This window comes from Manihot esculenta, chromosome 14 (assembly GCF_001659605.2).
Source record: "Manihot esculenta cultivar AM560-2 chromosome 14, M.esculenta_v8, whole genome shotgun sequence".
Lineage (NCBI taxonomy): Eukaryota > Viridiplantae > Streptophyta > Magnoliopsida > Malpighiales > Euphorbiaceae > Manihot > Manihot esculenta.
The window spans coordinates 28654743-28672562 of NC_035174.2; the positions used below are offsets into that span (position 1 = coordinate 28654743).

Below are 17820 nucleotides of genomic sequence, written 5' to 3' on the forward strand. Positions count from 1 at the left end.
AAATTGTTTTATGGTTCTACTCACTAGGCTCTTGTAGGTTATCCCTTTCCCCTAACCCCAGGTTTGCAGGGTCAAGAATAGCTTGGGAAGTCGGCTTGAGGCTGGTATAGTTCATGTAATAGAATAGTAGTGGACATGTAATGTGAAATGGATAGATTTGTGCTTTGCCCTAGTTTATGTTTCTGTAAATCCCTTTGAACATGATTATTATGTAAAAGTAAAATGATGAGTTATGTTAATCCAAACTTGATGTATATGATGTTGACCATGCTAGAACATTTGATGAGGGCTCTAGTGTGGGTTTTATGTTTACAGTTCATGATGAATGTACATGTAACGACCCCAAAAAGGACCGTCACCGGCGCTAGGATTCAGGTCGGCTTAAGGCCGCCAGAACCCGTAGCAAGCCTGCTATACTCTCTGTGTACCTGTAAACCTCATACATGATCATACATTTTCAGTGAAAATAAAACTCTTTTCTGAACCAAGGCTTAACCTGTGCATGCACTATCTCTGTACTCTGTACTCATGTACTCTGTACTCTGTATCCCTGACTAGAGCTTGCTCTAGATGGGTAACTCATACCTGTTAAGCCTGGTTTTCACATACAGGAAAACATATATACATATACAGATCATGTACAACACATACATCACTAGGTCAAGCAATCACTATTACATTTCTTTCATATTACATGTCCACTCTAAGCTATTACAGATCTCTTTACTCTTCCTGTACTCTGCTGAACTGTCCCTGTACACTGTACACTGAACCTGCAAAACTGGGGTTAAGGGAGTGGGATGAGCTCTATAGCCCAGTGAGTAGAACAGTAAAATAGCCCAGTAAAATATGATCTCATGAAATGCATCATATCACAGACAAGCCACATCAAGAGTAAACCTGTCACCACATAGTCCCAGTAACTCTGTGCCAGGGCGTAGAAGCGAGCACCTGGTCTTCCTGTCATATATGTATATGTGTATATAACACCTGTGAACTTACCATTGCCAGGGCGTAGTCAAAGGCTCCTGGACTTTGCTATATACCTGCCAGGGCGTAGTCAAAGGCTCCTGGTCTTTGCTATACGTGCCAGGGCGTAGTCAAAGGCTCCTGGTCTTCCTGTCTGTGACTATTGGATCATTCAGCATTTACTCACATCATCAAATAACAATGCAATGCAACATATTCGTGAATACTAATGCAATCAACCTATGGCATAAACATGATGCATGAGATATGCTAAAAGCAGTTTGTGATTCAATTAAAAGTCATAAGTTTAGTTCCACTCACCTCTGGCTCTGGACTGACTGACTCTGCAGGTTCTGAATCTCTGGAGCAGTACTCACTGCTGCTCTCTCTGGTTCCTCTGGTCTGTACCTATACAGATGGACTCAAATGAGGGACCAAACTAACTTATCAATACTTCTATTAAACTCCCCAAGAATCCCCTGAAACTCACTTAACTAGCCATGCAAAGCATGCAAAAGAAAAGCTGGACAGAACACTTTCGGCGGCAGGTTCGGCGGCCGAATGTCCTCTCCAGAGACGAAACTCAAGCACCTTCGGCGGCCGAATCTCTATGTTCGGCGGCCGAACCCTTTCGGGGGCAAGTTTCGGAGGCCACAAGGCACTCCAGAGACGAAAGTCTCTACCCTTCGGCGGCACCTTCGGCGGCCGAATCCCCCAAACAGAGCCGAACATGCACAACTCGCGAGGGCAAGCTATGGCAGCCTAAGCCACCATGCAAGAGGTTCGGCGGCCGAATGAACTTTCGGCTGCCGAACCTGAGTTCCTCCAGAACTCAGTTTCAACGACAAACCATCTCCTTCTTTCCTTCAACTTCTCAAACCATGCAAACTTCACCTCCTCAACATACATATACTCATGTATATGATCACAGGGGTCCAAGACTAGCTAATAACCCCAAACAACAAAACAAACATAACATATACACATGTATACATGCATAACTCATCAAAACTATCATTAAGAACCTAAACATGCATCTCCTTCCACAAATCCCCCTAAAACCTTCAGAAAACATATTCAAGAACATCACTTACCTCCTGTCGTAAGAAGCTACACACTCTAAACAAGGGAAAACGGATCACCTCCTCTCACACTCTCAAACTCTCTCAAACTCACGTTTGTTTCTCTCAACTCTCAATACCTTTGCAAGCACCTCAAACTGCTGTGAGAACAACCAAAAACATGTACAGATGAGTCATAAGAGACGTGGTCATTCCATGGCAAGAATCTGAGGCCAACACTTGTCAACACAAACATGACTCAGCTGGCTGGCCGACTCAGCTGGCTGGCCAACTCATCGTCGGCTGCCCAATCGCATGTAACACCATGCAACATTCGGGGGCCGAACTTCCCTTCGGAAGCCAAACACTTTCGGCGGCCGAACTTACTTTCGGCGGCCGAACTTGGCTCAACTGCCTTAGGTCATTTCAACTCAAAACTCACTTCCCTTAACCTTAAAACATCTCATAACCCTTAGAAAACACAACTCCTACCCTTATATAGAATCCCAACACCCCGGATTCCACCAGACATTAGGAAGTCCGGTGCCGGATTCTAGCCGGGTGTTACAGTACATGTCAAGGTTGGTATATAAAAAGTTTAAAACTTTTTTATGAAAATGTATGTTCATGTATGGAATTTTATCAGGTACACAGGATGCTTAGTAGGCTTGCTACGGATTCCGGCGACCTTAAGTCGATCTGAATCCAAGCATCGGTAGCGGTCCGGTTTCCGGATCATTACAATTGTCCTCGAGAAAGAGTTGCAAACAGTTGAAAACATTATACTTATAGGGGAGAGAGATCAGCCGAGCAAAATATAATTGCAACCACTCTGACACGCGAGGAAAATACCACACTCAGTGTTAATATCACTCTAGGTTGTATCAAAGCCCCAATTTTCTTTCCCCCTCCCCCCCAAGCGTACTATGGTAAAGCTCTAGATCCACTTGCGAATAGAATCCTTATAGGCTGTAAAAATGGATAGATCTATACAACCACTAAAATTCTAGAACCCATTATGCGATCGGAGATTCTAAAATACGACCTAAAAAGATTTACTGACGGTTTGAAACCCCATCCCTAACACACTGCTTGGAAAGCATACATAAATAAAATGGAGTTGAGAGTTAGCATTCTAGGTGACACCCGGTTGAACCATAATTCTTCAATAAAGAAACTAGAAAGAGGAAGAGATATACCGTAATCAGACTGCTTCAAAAAGAAAACTATTTTTTTCCCATACCGTAATCAAACTGCTTCAAAGAGATCTTCTCAATTGGCTCATTAATTGCTACATGATAACCGGATCATGTATAGTTTGAAATTTGAATATATTAGTTAATTCACCCTTAAACTATCATAAATAACTGCTGGAGAAGTGAAATGACATCTGATGACACATAAAATGCGAGCCTTTTTGAGATCAGAACACATGTATTGGAGCTATTAATCATAAGTTAAATAACTCACTAATATCAATCGTTCTTGCAAGGGGCACGACCTATCGAGGTCTTAGACCTGATACTACCACCTTGGACTTCAGAACTCATGTTTGAGAAATGCCCGACCTTAATCTCCAACATCTGTACAATGTCTCAAATACACGTGCTATGATATAACATGTATATTAGAGATGGTATGGTCTAAGCTGACTAAGCATTAATGAGCCAACTGCCTACCATTAATGAGACGACTAAAAAGCTCTACCATTAATGAGACGACTAAAAAGCTCTACCAAAAGTACTATCGTCCCATCAAAAAGGACATATAACAAGTGTACCGTATACAACCACATATATATACCTTTGCTACCTGTAAGAAAAGATCATCTTTTTTGTTTTTTGAAACTACTCGTTATTTGTGTGCAACTTCAGAACCTTAACCTCTTCGAAATATATCTCCTAACTCCATTACTATCTCCAATTACAAACCTATAAACTAAGTTACATAAAATGCTTATGACATGTTTTAGTTGTTGCATGCTCTTACTTTTCTTTTAAAATAATATTCCATCCTTCTCTCTTTCATTCTCTTTTTTCTCTTTTTTTCTTTTCTTTTCTTTTTCTTTTTATCTTTTTTTTAACTTTTTTTCCTTTTTAGATATTCTTCAGGTGATTATTCATCTCTTCTCCTTTTGTTTTAGTTAATTTTCATTGTTTTTAACAATATAAATATATCTTTCCTTTTGAAATAAATTTGTATGTATTTAATTTCTATGTTTACTGATAACTTTTAGATAGTATAGATAGTATAACAATACGGGTGAATATTCGGTCGGTTCGATTTAAAATTAAATCAAATTAAATAAATTAAAAATTAAAATTTAGTATTTATGAAAATCAAATCGAACTGATTTTAATTAGAAATCGAATCGAACTGAATCGGTCTGATTTAGTTTGATTCGATTCGATTTGATCGGTTTCGATTTTTAATAAATTTTTTATTTTTTACACTTTATTTTTAATATTTTAAAATTTAATTAAAATATTTTAATTTAATATGATTTAATTTCTCTATATTATTAAAAATAACTTATTATTATCACTAATTAATTCGATTTGATTTTTTCTGATTAAAATCGAACTTACTGAAATAACTGAAATTTTTAAAATAAAAAATTGAACTAAATCGAAGTAAAATGAAGAAAAAATCGAATTAATGGAATATAGTTAACTTACTACTCATGATTAAATTATTTGTAATTTCTAAAATTGGAGGTAAATAGAATGAATTTAAAATTAAGCAAGTAAATTGAATTTAAAAAAAAATATACTATTTAAGGCTGAGCAACTATGGATTTAAGAAGGGAAAAGAAAAAAAAAAAAAAACTTCGTTAGTAAGGAAAGCACCAAATAAACAGAGAAAGGAATAGTAAAATTGCAATCTCATACAAAGCTACGGAGAGGGAAGAAAGAAAAAGAAATAGAAAATCGAAACACACTCTCAAATGGCGTTGCAGTGGATGATACTCACTTACGTCGTTGCTGTGGAGGCGGTTCTAGCGGCGGTCTTAACCATTCCATCGCCGAAGCTTTTGAAGTATCGATTGGTGTCTCTTGTCTCTCTCCTTCTCCAACCTGCCCTCTTCATCGTTCCTTTCGCCGGCTTCCAGCTCCTGGGTTTTACTCTTTCCTTCTTTTGGATTCTTTCCCTTTCTTTTCTTTTAACAAAATTTCATCCAATGAAGCATTTCGCCTCTATTGAGTTTTAACTGATGATCATGATCGCCATTGGTGAATTCTAATGTGGGATTTTTTTTTATGAACATGGAATATGGAACCTGGGGTTCTCATGATTTGGGGTTTTTGTTTTCGCTGTTGTGGTCAGATATATATTGGAAGAATGAGCATCGCTTGATGTGCACTTCTGAGATCTGTACTGCTGCTGAGAGGGACCGCTACGAGAAATCGGTAATTATTTTCGCTTTTAACTGCTAGAAGATTTTGATGAGGAATATGAAGGTTGATTTTGCTTTCGATTAAGCTTTAAATTCTGTGATTGATAATTAATGATTTCCTGATTGGTGGTCACTTCTATGTTCTTTGATACACTGTTCGATGCTAATGACACTTTCCCGATGATTAGACTAACTAATTGCGATTATAGGCAAAGATCTTCTGTTTAAGCTTACTGCTGCTGCATCTTAGCAAAGACAATAGAACAGTATATTTACTGTTTATGGAACTTCCGCGTTTATTGCATGAAAAAAGAGACATGTCCCAAGGAAGTAGAAAATGAATGTGTTCTGTAATTTCAAATTTTGGATCTTCAGTTTCTTTGACAATATTACAGAAAGGAGGGTACTAATAGAATTACATACTCTATAAAAGAATGAAATGACACAATTTCTTATTCTTTTATGTTTAACCCAATTTTTGTTATTTTGTGGTATCAACTGCAATACTTTCTAGGAAATTGATCCTTAATTCCTAGGAAGAACCTTAAAAGTATTAGCAGCTGTTTGTTTATTCTTTGCATCAATCAAAGACAAAGGACCATGATTTAGAAATTTGTGTGTAATATTACAGCAATGAAACTTCTTGTATATGTGTTAGGGGGTGGGGAGTCTATTGGAGTTTTTTTTATATAATTTTAAATTGGATAGGGAAAGCATAGTCCTTTGAGGTTTTATTGCATTATGATATGGATACAATTATAAAGGCTAAAGGATGCTTAGCAATAAACTATTCCATAATCCAGCTCCAGGTTAATTATGTTATTTTCTGTTGGATGGTTTGCAGAGGGAGGGTAAGGATTCATCGTTGCCTCCCAAATTGTGTATTTGAAGGAGCAAAAATGAGTATGATGCATCCACTGACCCACCCATCTAAATCCATTACAAATGTTTATGAAATCATTAATATAATATAGATAATTTAATTTGTCATAAATGAACTAATATAGTTTGACCTATGTTTGAATACATTGGCTATTGGGTAGGTTATATGTGGCTGTCCGTTTACACCTTTTAATATGGATGTTTTGTGCATTTTGCCCAATTCAGCTCTAACTCAATTAAGCATTAATGTCAAATTATTTAGAGTTAGATATTTTAGATCCTTTTTCTCCTTTCCACCCAGTTTAATACTACCTCTTCAAAAGATTTAGGTCCACTAACCTTTTTCATTACTTAACCCATGTCATTCTAGTTCTGTTCTGTTCTCTTTTGTCTCCAGCAACTTCAATGTGCTCAGTGCATCAAATTTGCTACCTTGGCTATTCTATATTGTACATGTTGACTTCATCTGAAGTTTTCATCACTTTCCAGATAGCTATATATTCACTATTAAATTCTAAGGGGTTGAGATTAATCTAAATCGTTTTGGTGCTGCCCTTTACCAATATCCACCCATTTTACCAACCCAATTTTATATCCATTTTTTCTCCTGCCAATCTATTACTCCCTTGCCTTATTATATTTGTCTTCTGTTTCTTTTTGACCCTGGCTTTAACTTGTCATCACAAGAAATTCGTGAGAATAATTTTTAAGGATTCCTTTCGATCTTCATTTATATTACTAAATAAATTTTAATGACATTTAGTATAGCATATTCTAAATATTTTTTCATTAATTAGCAGTGGGAAACTGATAGGATAAAGGTGAATGTAACAGAAACTATGATTACTTGGAATGATGTTTCCTTTGGATCTAGGTGTATGGAAGTGAATGATAAAACCAAACTAACCACGCTAGTGGAGGGGTTGCTTGTTGCTACTCTGATTGAGCTTAAAAATGTACGAGTGCATGTTTGAGTCCTCATCTCTGTGCATTTGACTTGTGGAACTTCTGCACTCCAGGGCTTTGTTAATCACAATGAATGCAATTAAATGTAATTTTAACTATCATGTAAAGCTTGTCGTAGTTGATGCTACTATTGGTTTCATCAGAAATGAATTAGTTACTATTCAGTGCCTTCATAATTCACACATCTTTTAACTTAATGAAGTTTCTTCAATGTCAATAGTTTTTTGTCTTGTAAATTTGTTTTTTTTTTCAATGAGATAATGTCTGAAGACTTATTCAAGTTTTAAAGTGCTACATAGTCATAGCGAAGGACACCCACACACACAAAAGAGCACTGGCTTTATTTAATTGGATATATTCTGGGGCAGGCACAATAAATAACACACTCGTGAAAATACATGGACAATAGCAATTGCTTAGATTAGATGCATATTACACGGAAACTGAATAAGATTTCTGATTTAGCATTGTGCAGGATACATGTTTTTCAGGTAATGTATGTGATTCCTAATTTTTCTTGGAAGAATAGTTTAGCTGGTTTCATAACTCTTATTAGATATTATAAATGTGCTTTATACTATTTGCATGTTTGAGGTGGCTGTTTTGTGATTGTTCTGATAGTTCCTGTAGAAAGATAATATTTGTTATGTTTCACAATAGAGATTACAACTTATTTATACTTGAGTGACAGTATCTAAACAGGAAGGAGAATCAAGTCTATGATTATACACTCCCTAAGATTAAGCAATTTACCCATCTATCAATATTTACTTCCTATATTAACATATTTACTTCCTATAACCTATAACACTCCCCTCAAGTTGGAGCATAAATGTTAATCATGTCCAACTTGTTACATATATAATCAACTTGTCCCATACAACTTAGCAGATACCGAATTTGTGAACCCAACTTCTTCCAATAATTGATGTACCCACAAAATTTCACAAACGGTTTTTGCCATGACTCGACATTCAGGTTCAGCACTAGAATGGGAGACCACATTTTCTCAGCTTGGTAAAATGCCTTATACACATCATAAATACGAGAAATATTCCCTTTGCCAGAATATAGAAATTCCAAATACTCCATTAATTTTTTAACAAATTCAAAATGATTAATAAGACTAAGCACCTTACTGTGAATAAAATTTCGAATCCGTGAACAATACTCGATGACTCATGAACAGTACCCGATGAATAATTCCCGTGAACAATACCTGATGAACAGAGCCCTAAGTCTCCAAATGTTACCCTTTTATGAGTAATCCAAATGAACAGAGCCCTAAGTCTCCAAATGTTACCCTTTATGAGTAACCCTAATGAATAGAGTCCTAGGTCTCCAAATGTTACCCTTTATGAGTAACCCAAGTGAACAGAGCCCTAAGTCTCCAAATGTTACTATAAGTCTCCAAATGTTACCCTTTATGGGTAACCCAAAATAACGTTTTACCTGTCTCAACCGCAGATCTAACAAGCGGGTTGCAAGGCAACTAAACGCCTCCACCCAACATCCAAACGGCAAATGAATCACAAATCTGATAAGCGGGTTGCAAGGCAACTTCGGCGTCCTCTCTAGGTGGACGATGGGAAACAAATATTACCCTAGATGGGTAACACAAAAGAACAGGAGCCCTAAGTCTCCAAAAATTTTAAAACTTGACGAGAGAGAGAAATTAAATCTCTACGAGAATAACTCTGATACCATGTAGAAAGATAATATTTGTTATGTTTCACAATAGAGATTACAACCTATTTATACTTGAGTGACGGTATCTAAACAGGAAGGAGAATCAAGTCTATGATTATACAATCCCTAAGATTAAGCAATTTACTCATCTATCAATATTTACTTCCTATATTAACATATTTACTTCCTATAACTTATAACAGTTCCCTTTGTTATGAGTGGAACTTTCTGAAATTGGAGACTTAAAGCTGTAACATTTAGTTTTGTTTTATTCATTTTCTCCATTCATTCTCTGGTTCCCTCACCTGACGATCCCTTTGTAGAACTTCCTCATATATGAAGTTTCTTGTAAACTATGAAGTGCTAAGTTTACTAAATAATAGATTATTAATAGCATGTTCCATAGTCTAAATATCCACCATGGGACCAATCATGAACCTAATATAAATCATGGCATTCATGTGTGTTTGTGGATCATGACCATGGGAGATTGAATTTCATCCATTTTGGTTCTATCTTGTGAGATTGTGTGATAATGGAGAATGCATCGTGGGATATTGAATTTCAGCCATTTTAGCTCCATCTTGTGAGATCGCTTGATATAATTTTATTTGCGAGCTACTAAATTATTATGTTATCTTGATTATTTGGGGTTGCTGTGCAGATCTACAAAGCTCAAAGGAATGTGATTTTATGTGTTTCAGCTTGTTTGCTCTACTGGTATGTGACTAGCAGGCTTGCAATCTTGGAAATATAAACTTGCTTTTTCTGCATTGTATAATGTGCCATTGTACATGGATGCAGGTGTGTCTATCGCATATGCAAATATTACAAGGAGGTGCAAAATTTGGAGGAGGTGGAGAAGAGATACAAGAAAGAGTAGTTAGTTCATTCACGTTAATCACTACCTCAGCATAGGTGAACAAAAAAGTAATGTTTTACTTTGTGTCAAAAACCTTGTAGTACGTTGAGAGACCATCTTGTTTTGACTTGTGAATTTCATGCATTTGCAAGTGCATCACATGTGTTGCATATTTTCTGTAGCTCTGTTAAATATGGAAATACGGAGTGATGGGTTTCTTTGATAACTTCAGAATAACTTGAAAGAAATCCACCGTTACTTTTTTGTCATCATAATTTGAATGATATTTGTTGGGTATTAGAGGGTAAGACAGCAACCTGCAAGTGGGAAATTGAATAAGAAAATAGTGAAAATGTACAATTACATACTTCAGTGTTGGTCTTCATAATCAAATTTGTAGCTTCACTCTTGAAGGTTCTCCTGCAACAAGAAAAAGTGAGCTACTAAAATAATGTATAAGCATACAATACAATAGTTTTCTTTTTTAAGCGCTTATTCAATTATCAGACAATTCTATAGTCCCAATGGATTGAGATTGAGAGGACTTAGCACTCTGCACATTTTCGACATCGAACAAATTAAGTTTCTTCATAATATTTTGTTTTTCTCTTTTTGAAAGAGGGTTTTACACAAACACTAGACTTCAAGATTGAGACGGAGTTGCATCAACTGAGAACTTATGACAATATTTTCATCAGGAAAAATCTAAATCACTCAAAATGAGATATCGTATGCATTTTCAATTTTTGAGCTTAAAACAATTTGAAACATTTTTTTCCAATTACAAATCTTTGTCACCAAAAAAGGAATTGAGGCTTTATCCTTGAATCATGCACTAATATTGATGCTGGAACACTCATCAATCAGCAGCAACCTACCAAAAATAACAAACGTTGCAACTCCTGTAATATCCTCAACGATGACACTTAATTTGTACCTATAAAATAATTATACAATGTCCTTAGCAAGAAATTGTCTTATTTTTAATATAAACATACTTTAAAGTCTGCCCTTAACTTTTATTAATAGTTATATAATAATAAATTTTAATAGAAAATTATCTTCTCTTTAATATAAATGGCCGCTTTTTATCCGTTATTGTAAAAATAATTCTAGGGATTAAACTTTGTTTTCTATAAAACTACATGTAATAATCACAGGAATCTGTTATTATTAATCTACTTTCATTACAAAGATTTAAACTTGAATTTAAATTTTGTAATAACATTATTAGAGTATTTATTTTTAAATTCAATTCATGTTGAGGAAAGCAATTAAATTTCAGTGTATTTAAAAATTCAAGTGGATATAAAATTTTTAATTCATCGATATTTGTTGAAGTTTTATAGATAGAATCAAAATTATAACAAGTTTTGTTGTGTAGGCACTATTTCTAATAATTTCTTATTTATTTCATTCCAAATTCTCTCTTTAAGGTAGATAGAGTCACTGTACTTTTCTTAAAAGTTTTCATATATAATCGAAATCAAACTTAGAAAAAAAATCATCATTATTTGGGACTATTAATTCATTAGGTATCTCAATCTAATTTTTTACTTTGTCAATATAAGAAATTTTATCAATGAGTTTTGGAATGAGTGGTCAACGCTCGCTCTTCTCTTTTAAGTGAAATTGAGGGTTTGATCTTAATAAATGAAACAAATACTCGTTGAGTTATTAAATTTATCGTTTCATATAAATAAAATTTTCCTATTCCATCATAACCGTAAATAAAAAATAACTAACTATTGTTATTTTATATAAATGCTAAAATATAATCATATGTAGTTCTAAATACAATGTACTCGGCCTACAATCATGATCATTTTTTAATTGATTTGCATCATAGTTCAATTCTTCAAGTAATAACTTATTATTAATATCAGGCATTCAAGATCTATCTAGAAGTGGTAAATTGTAATTAGCTAATGTGGTTGAATTTTTATTGAAGCATTTTTTCAATTCAAGTAGTACATGATTTTCCAAATATTTTTCTGTAATGCAAACTATGTGTAAAACAAATTAAGGTGCGAATGTGACAGAAGAATTCACACGTGATAATTGGAAAGAAGAGAAAGCAGCCACAAACTGACAAATTAAAAAATACCCAAAATCACCCAGAATTCGTGTGGGCCCCATTCAAATAAACTGCAGAAAAAAATAGTCACACACTCACACTCTCCATAGGGTGCAAGTGTCTTGATATGATGTGTATAAACTTTTCACGTGTAAAATGCAAAGCACATGCTCACCTATCATGCTTTCTACATTTGATGAATAATAATAATAATAGAAAATAAATCTATATTATTTCATATTCAGAATTAAAATTAGAATTATTAATTAATAGAAAGTAAATCTATATTATTTCATCTCAGCTCTTAAAATATAAATTTATTATTATATAATTAATATATTTATTTGCTTAAAATATGATTTTAGTTTTAAATCCTTTTTTTTCTAAACTAAAAATATTCTAAATTTAGATTTATAAACGAATCAAATTATTCATGAGTTATTCGAGACTCGATTCAATAAAAATTTGATCGAATTCGATTTGATTTTTAAATAAGTTAAGTTGAAGCTTAATTTTTAAATTTATTTATTAAATAAATTAAATTTAAATTTCATAGTATTCGATTCGTTAAAATTAATTAACTGACGTGTTTAAGTGTTTTCAAACTATATGAATTAATTTTTAATTTTAAATGAATTAATTTTTTCTATTATGGCCATTGGTTAGTGTTTCCAAACTATATAGGGAAATACTTGTCTGCATCCTGTAATAATAGGATAAGATACTTTTAAAAGATAAATAAATTGCCTCTTCATGAATGAAAAAGGTATTCATTTTAATATTTATTGAATCCATAATAGATAGGGTAATTTAAGAAAAGAAAATTATTATTTAATTTTTATAATATGGAGAAGTATATTAATTAATCTTTTAATTTTAAAAAATATATTAAAATATTTTTAATATTTTAAAAAATTTATTAATTAATTTTTTTATTAATTTTAATCATTAAATATTATAAAAAAAATTTAAGATATTCATGATTCAGACTCGTGAGTAAAATTTTTAAAAATTTAAAAAATTAATTAATAATTTTTTAAAAATTACATAGATTAAATAATAAAATATTTAATAGTAAAATTAATGAAAAATTAATTAATAAATTTTTTAAATCATCTTAAATATTTTAATATACTTTTTAAAATAAAAAATTTAATTAATAAATTTCTTTCTAAATTTTATTTTATTTAAATTCTTTATTTTTTAAAAAGTAATTTTTAAAAAAATAACTTATTTATCTCTAAATGAATAAATTACTTCTTTCACTTCAAAAAAATAATTTTTTTTAAAATTTAAAAAAATTATAAAAAAAAACAACGCAACAAACTGAATACGTCAATTTTTAAAAAAAATTAATTTAACTCTAATCAAACAAGAGCTATCAAGGCCTATATTGTAATTTTTCATATATATGTATATCCTTTTCTAATAACTACTAAATCAATAATAGATTGGTGGAGATTCTATGCATTATCAAATATTGTGCGAATAAATCTTTAAATCTGTCTTTATCGATAAATTTAGAGTACATGTGTTAGTGGGCTCCATTTTGTGTGTTCCTCTCCTTCACGTGCTTTTTTTTAATTTTAATATTTTAATATCGTTTCTAGTAAAATTTATATTTTAATATTAAATAATTTAATTTATAAAATTTCATCATATTAATAAAATAACTTTTTTTTTTTTTTAAATTCAATATAAAACTATAATAATTTATTCTTTTAGGTCTCCTCTGCCTCTTCTAAGGGATGCCACTTCCCTCTTGTTCGATTTGCGAATTTCTTTTTTTCTTTGAATAAAAAGTGTAAATATTTATTTTTTTTAATTTTATTTTTTATTTATAGGTTGAGTTGCATGATATTGAAGATTTAAATCTGTTAAAGAGAATATTTCGATGAGAATGATTATTTTTCGAGGTGGATACAAGAGTTAACTCTTAATACATATGAGCTGACCACCACCCTCTTACAGCAGCTGATCTATAGTGGCTCACGGGTTTTGGAGGAGGCTTGGATTCTCTATCTCTGTTTGGCTCTATTGCTCTGTTTGGATTCTCAATATGTTTGGTAACCTTTCCAGGTTTTATTAGCAAAGCTTCCTCTTCTAAACCAAGTTTGTTGGGTGGTTAGGGGTATTTAGGCTGGATAGTTCTTGTATTTTTTTACCCTTTTCATCTATTGTATTAATTTCCTCTTTTGTAATCGGCTTACCTTCAATGATATTTTTATTTTTATTTTATTAAAAAAATAAGGACTGAATTGTAAATTTGAGTAAACTTCAAGGACTATATTGTAAATTTTATATTATTTTTAATTTCTATAAATTAATGGTATGTTGATTTTTCTACATAGTTTTAATAAAAAAGAAATGGATAGTAATTCTTCTATTTCGAAAACAATAAACCAGTTAATGAATTGACTTCTCCAAATTAAACATTAATTTTGAGAAAAAAAATAATTCAAAACAAAGATTTTTGACTATTCTAATATTTTGAAGAAGTGATGAAAGCAAAGAATGGAGTCATCAGTCAAATCATATAAATTAATTTTATAAGCTTGCATATGAGACCAGTTCCTGATTTCCAGCACCAGGAACTTGAATTGGTAAAACTAACATTTTTCTATTTCTTTCTTGCTTAATTTTATTCTTTTTATATCAAAAATTTATTATTTGCTGCATGTCTTATATTTTACGGTAAATTTATACTAAATTTAATTTTTAGTATTAATATCCAATAAAAATTCACGATAATTTTTTAAATAATAATTTTGAGACGCACGCCTTTCAAAATATACGATGAGAGCGACAGATCCATGAAAACATATAAATTTTATATTTTAATTATTTTTTTAAATATTTTAAATAATTTCATAATTTTATATTTTATTTTTATTATAAATAATTTTTCAGAAACTCACTTTTTAATTTTTTTTAAATTTTAATAAGATTTTTCATTTTTTAACTTATTTTTATTTTTATTTCATATTAACAAAATAATATTAATTAAAATTCTTAACCGAGTCTAAATAGTTATTTATCAATTCAATTTTTGGAGAAAATTTATTAATTAATATCTCAATTTTAAAAATATATTAAATTCTAAAAAGAAAAAAAAGAAAAAAATGATAGAACTCCCTAAAAATATAAGTAGATTTAAATCTATACACGACTACAATGAAGGATTAAATACAAGGGGAAAAAATAAAGAATTCAATTAAAAAAAAATTGAAAAATCTTCAAAATGATCGTTTGAGGTTCTTGAAATCAGCAGACTCAATGCATTCAAATCCATTCCTGTAAGGATTCATTTGTTTCAAAAGCTCAGTAGTTTTCTCCTTAGTCTCATCACCACACCCAAGCTGCAACAGTAGCACCAGCTTCTGAAATCCACCAGCTTGAAGAATCTCAACCATGGCTTCCTCTTTTCTTCCATATTTGTTAAGCTTCCAAATTGCTGAAACTGAATATTCTGTTGCCAATTCTGATACTCTCAACAGTTTCTTCACCAGCACTGGCCATGTTAGAGAATTATTGTAGGCCTCTTCTCTTCCTTCTTGACAATCACAAAGCTTATCAAATACACCTAAAGCTCTCTCACATGTGCTTCTTTCTGAGTCTACAATGATTTCTATCAGTAAAGAAACTAAACCCATCTTCACAAATGCTGATTTCATCTTCTCACTGGAAGAAGGAGATGAAAGCAGATGAAATATCACCATTAGAGAAGCTTTGGTGATTGTAGGGCAAATTGGGTCTTTAATGAATCTGAATAGAACTTCGTTTACTCCTTCAATGTTTGCAAGTGTTTCTGAATGGCGTTGATCTGAAGAAAGAAGCTCTTTTAATGCAATAATGGAGTTCTTCTTCGATGAAAGATCTCTGCATTCTAAGAACCATAACATGCAACGTAGAGAAGCTTGTGATCCTAAATATATTTGAGATTCAACATCGAGTGGAAACATCCAATCGAAAGTTGACAATATTTCCTCCAAAAGTTTGGCATTTTTTTCGTAAGAATCTGAGGCAAAGGCATCGAATGTTGAAGCTAACACAGAGCTTGCTCCATTGTCCACAATGCAACGCCTGTTACGCTGGCTCTCACTGCCCCATTTCTTGATTTTCTGAACCAAGTCAAGGCACTCGTATTGATCCAAACTCCTGGTTGAAGCACCGAGACTTGAAAGAACGTCAGAGATCTGAGTAGGGGAGACAGGAATTTTAGGTGTTGGGATACGTTGGATACCAAAGTTGCGATTCTCCACACACCAATCTTGGATCATTTTCCTGAGATTATGATTTGGGATGAGATCAAAAGTAGTAAGTATTTGATTAGTAACAGGGCAAGTGAAATTGCCAGCCTGAAGCCAGGCCTCAATGTTGGATCGATCATAAGAGAAGCCAGAAGACAAGGTGACAGGATCTTTCATGAGATCAAGAGAGATTGGGCAAAGAAAATGGTTGGGAATGTGAAGATCAATATTAGAATTTTGTTGCTGCTTCTTGCGAGCATTATTGGAAGGGGTTCGTTTTCTTCTCCAACCAAAAACCATGGTGCACAAGAAATGATAAAAGGAGAGAAATTAAGCAGAAAGATTATTGAATTTTCAGAAAGAATGAATATTTTGTTGTTGTTTGTAGTGAAGTATGAAGAAAATGATGATCATATATATATATGTATATGGTGGAAACGGGGGATTTGAGGGGTTCCCACTTGAGACACGGCGTTCAAATTTAAAGAAGCAGAAAGAAAAGATGGAGAATTTTGAATGAAGGGAAGAGAAACGTTCAAATTGAAAATTGAATGTTGAATGTTTGACAGGTTTTTGCGTCAAATCAGTGTTTTAGGAGTTTTGGCGCGTTGACCTCTTCAATACTAATACTAAAATTAAAACTGAGGGAACTTACAACTTAAAATACACCAATTTTATTTATTTATTTATTATTTTAAATAGAATAAATTACTTTTACACTTTTAAATTATATTAAAATTATATTTACAGATTTAATTTAATAGCAAATGTATCTGAATAAATCTGAAAGATTTTAAATTCTATTCTCTTAATTCTCAATTTCCATTTAAAAAAAATTATATTTAAATTAACACTACTCTTATAATAATTTAATTCTTTTGTTTTGATTTCAGTAGTAAGTATTTATTTTTTTATGAAAATTAAATACTCATTTCACTTGAGAAAAAGTAGTGGGAACAGAATTTAGTCCAATAACTTTAAATATATCTATAGTTAAATATAAAAATATATTTTAAATAATAATAAATTGAAAGCTATATTAATGAAAAATAAAAAATATAAAAAGAAAGTTTGGCGTCTTATGAAAAATGGAATTACATCTGATTATCAAAAGTCTCTATGCAATGGCTATAATAATCCGGTGTGGTTTCACCATGGGCCAAGTGTACTGTATTAAAACCCTTTTAGAATAAATTTTAAATAACACTAATTTACAACTTATTCAGATCTATATTAAAATATAATGCTCTTCATATTTGTGAGTCTAATATTATATTCATCACCCTCATAAAAAAAAACATACAATTTTATTAAATTCAAATTTCATATTTTAAATTCTTCCATCAAACATAAGCATAGATAAATTATACAAAAATAATAGGTTGTGTTTCTATGAAAAACATTTTTCATTTCTAATTTTCTATTTCTTAATAAGCTCTCATTTTTATTTTATATTAAGTAAAATAATATGAAAAAAATGTGCAAACTTTTCAATAACAAAAAAATTATCTTTTAATTAAAAAATATTCATAATAAAAGAATAAATCATAAAAAATATATTTAAATTTAATTATTTTACTTTTAAATTTTCATTTTTATAATTCATTTATTTTACAACAATATAATTATAAATAAATACTTCAAACTAATTATTAAATTTTAGTTAT

At 31.7% G+C, this 17820-nt stretch overlaps 2 protein-coding genes across 2 annotated transcripts; one reads left to right on the forward strand and one right to left on the reverse strand.

The window, feature by feature from the left end:
• Positions 1-4856: 4856 nt before the first annotated feature.
• On the forward strand, positions 4857-10095 carry LOC110630727. The gene is made up of 4 exons (XM_021778279.2): positions 4857-5149; positions 5358-5440; positions 9629-9684; positions 9769-10095. The coding sequence occupies exons 1-4, from the start codon at positions 4978-4980 to the stop codon at positions 9845-9847; spliced, it is 390 nt and encodes a 129-aa protein (XP_021633971.1). The 5' UTR covers positions 4857-4977; the 3' UTR covers positions 9848-10095.
• A 4931-nt stretch (positions 10096-15026) lies between these two features.
• Positions 15027-16790, reverse strand: LOC110631257 (U-box domain-containing protein 21). The gene has a single exon (XM_021779022.2). It carries the CDS (start codon positions 16451-16453, stop codon positions 15140-15142), a length of 1314 nt encoding a protein of 437 aa, XP_021634714.1. The 5' UTR covers positions 16454-16790; the 3' UTR covers positions 15027-15139.
• Positions 16791-17820: the final 1030 nt, after the last annotated feature.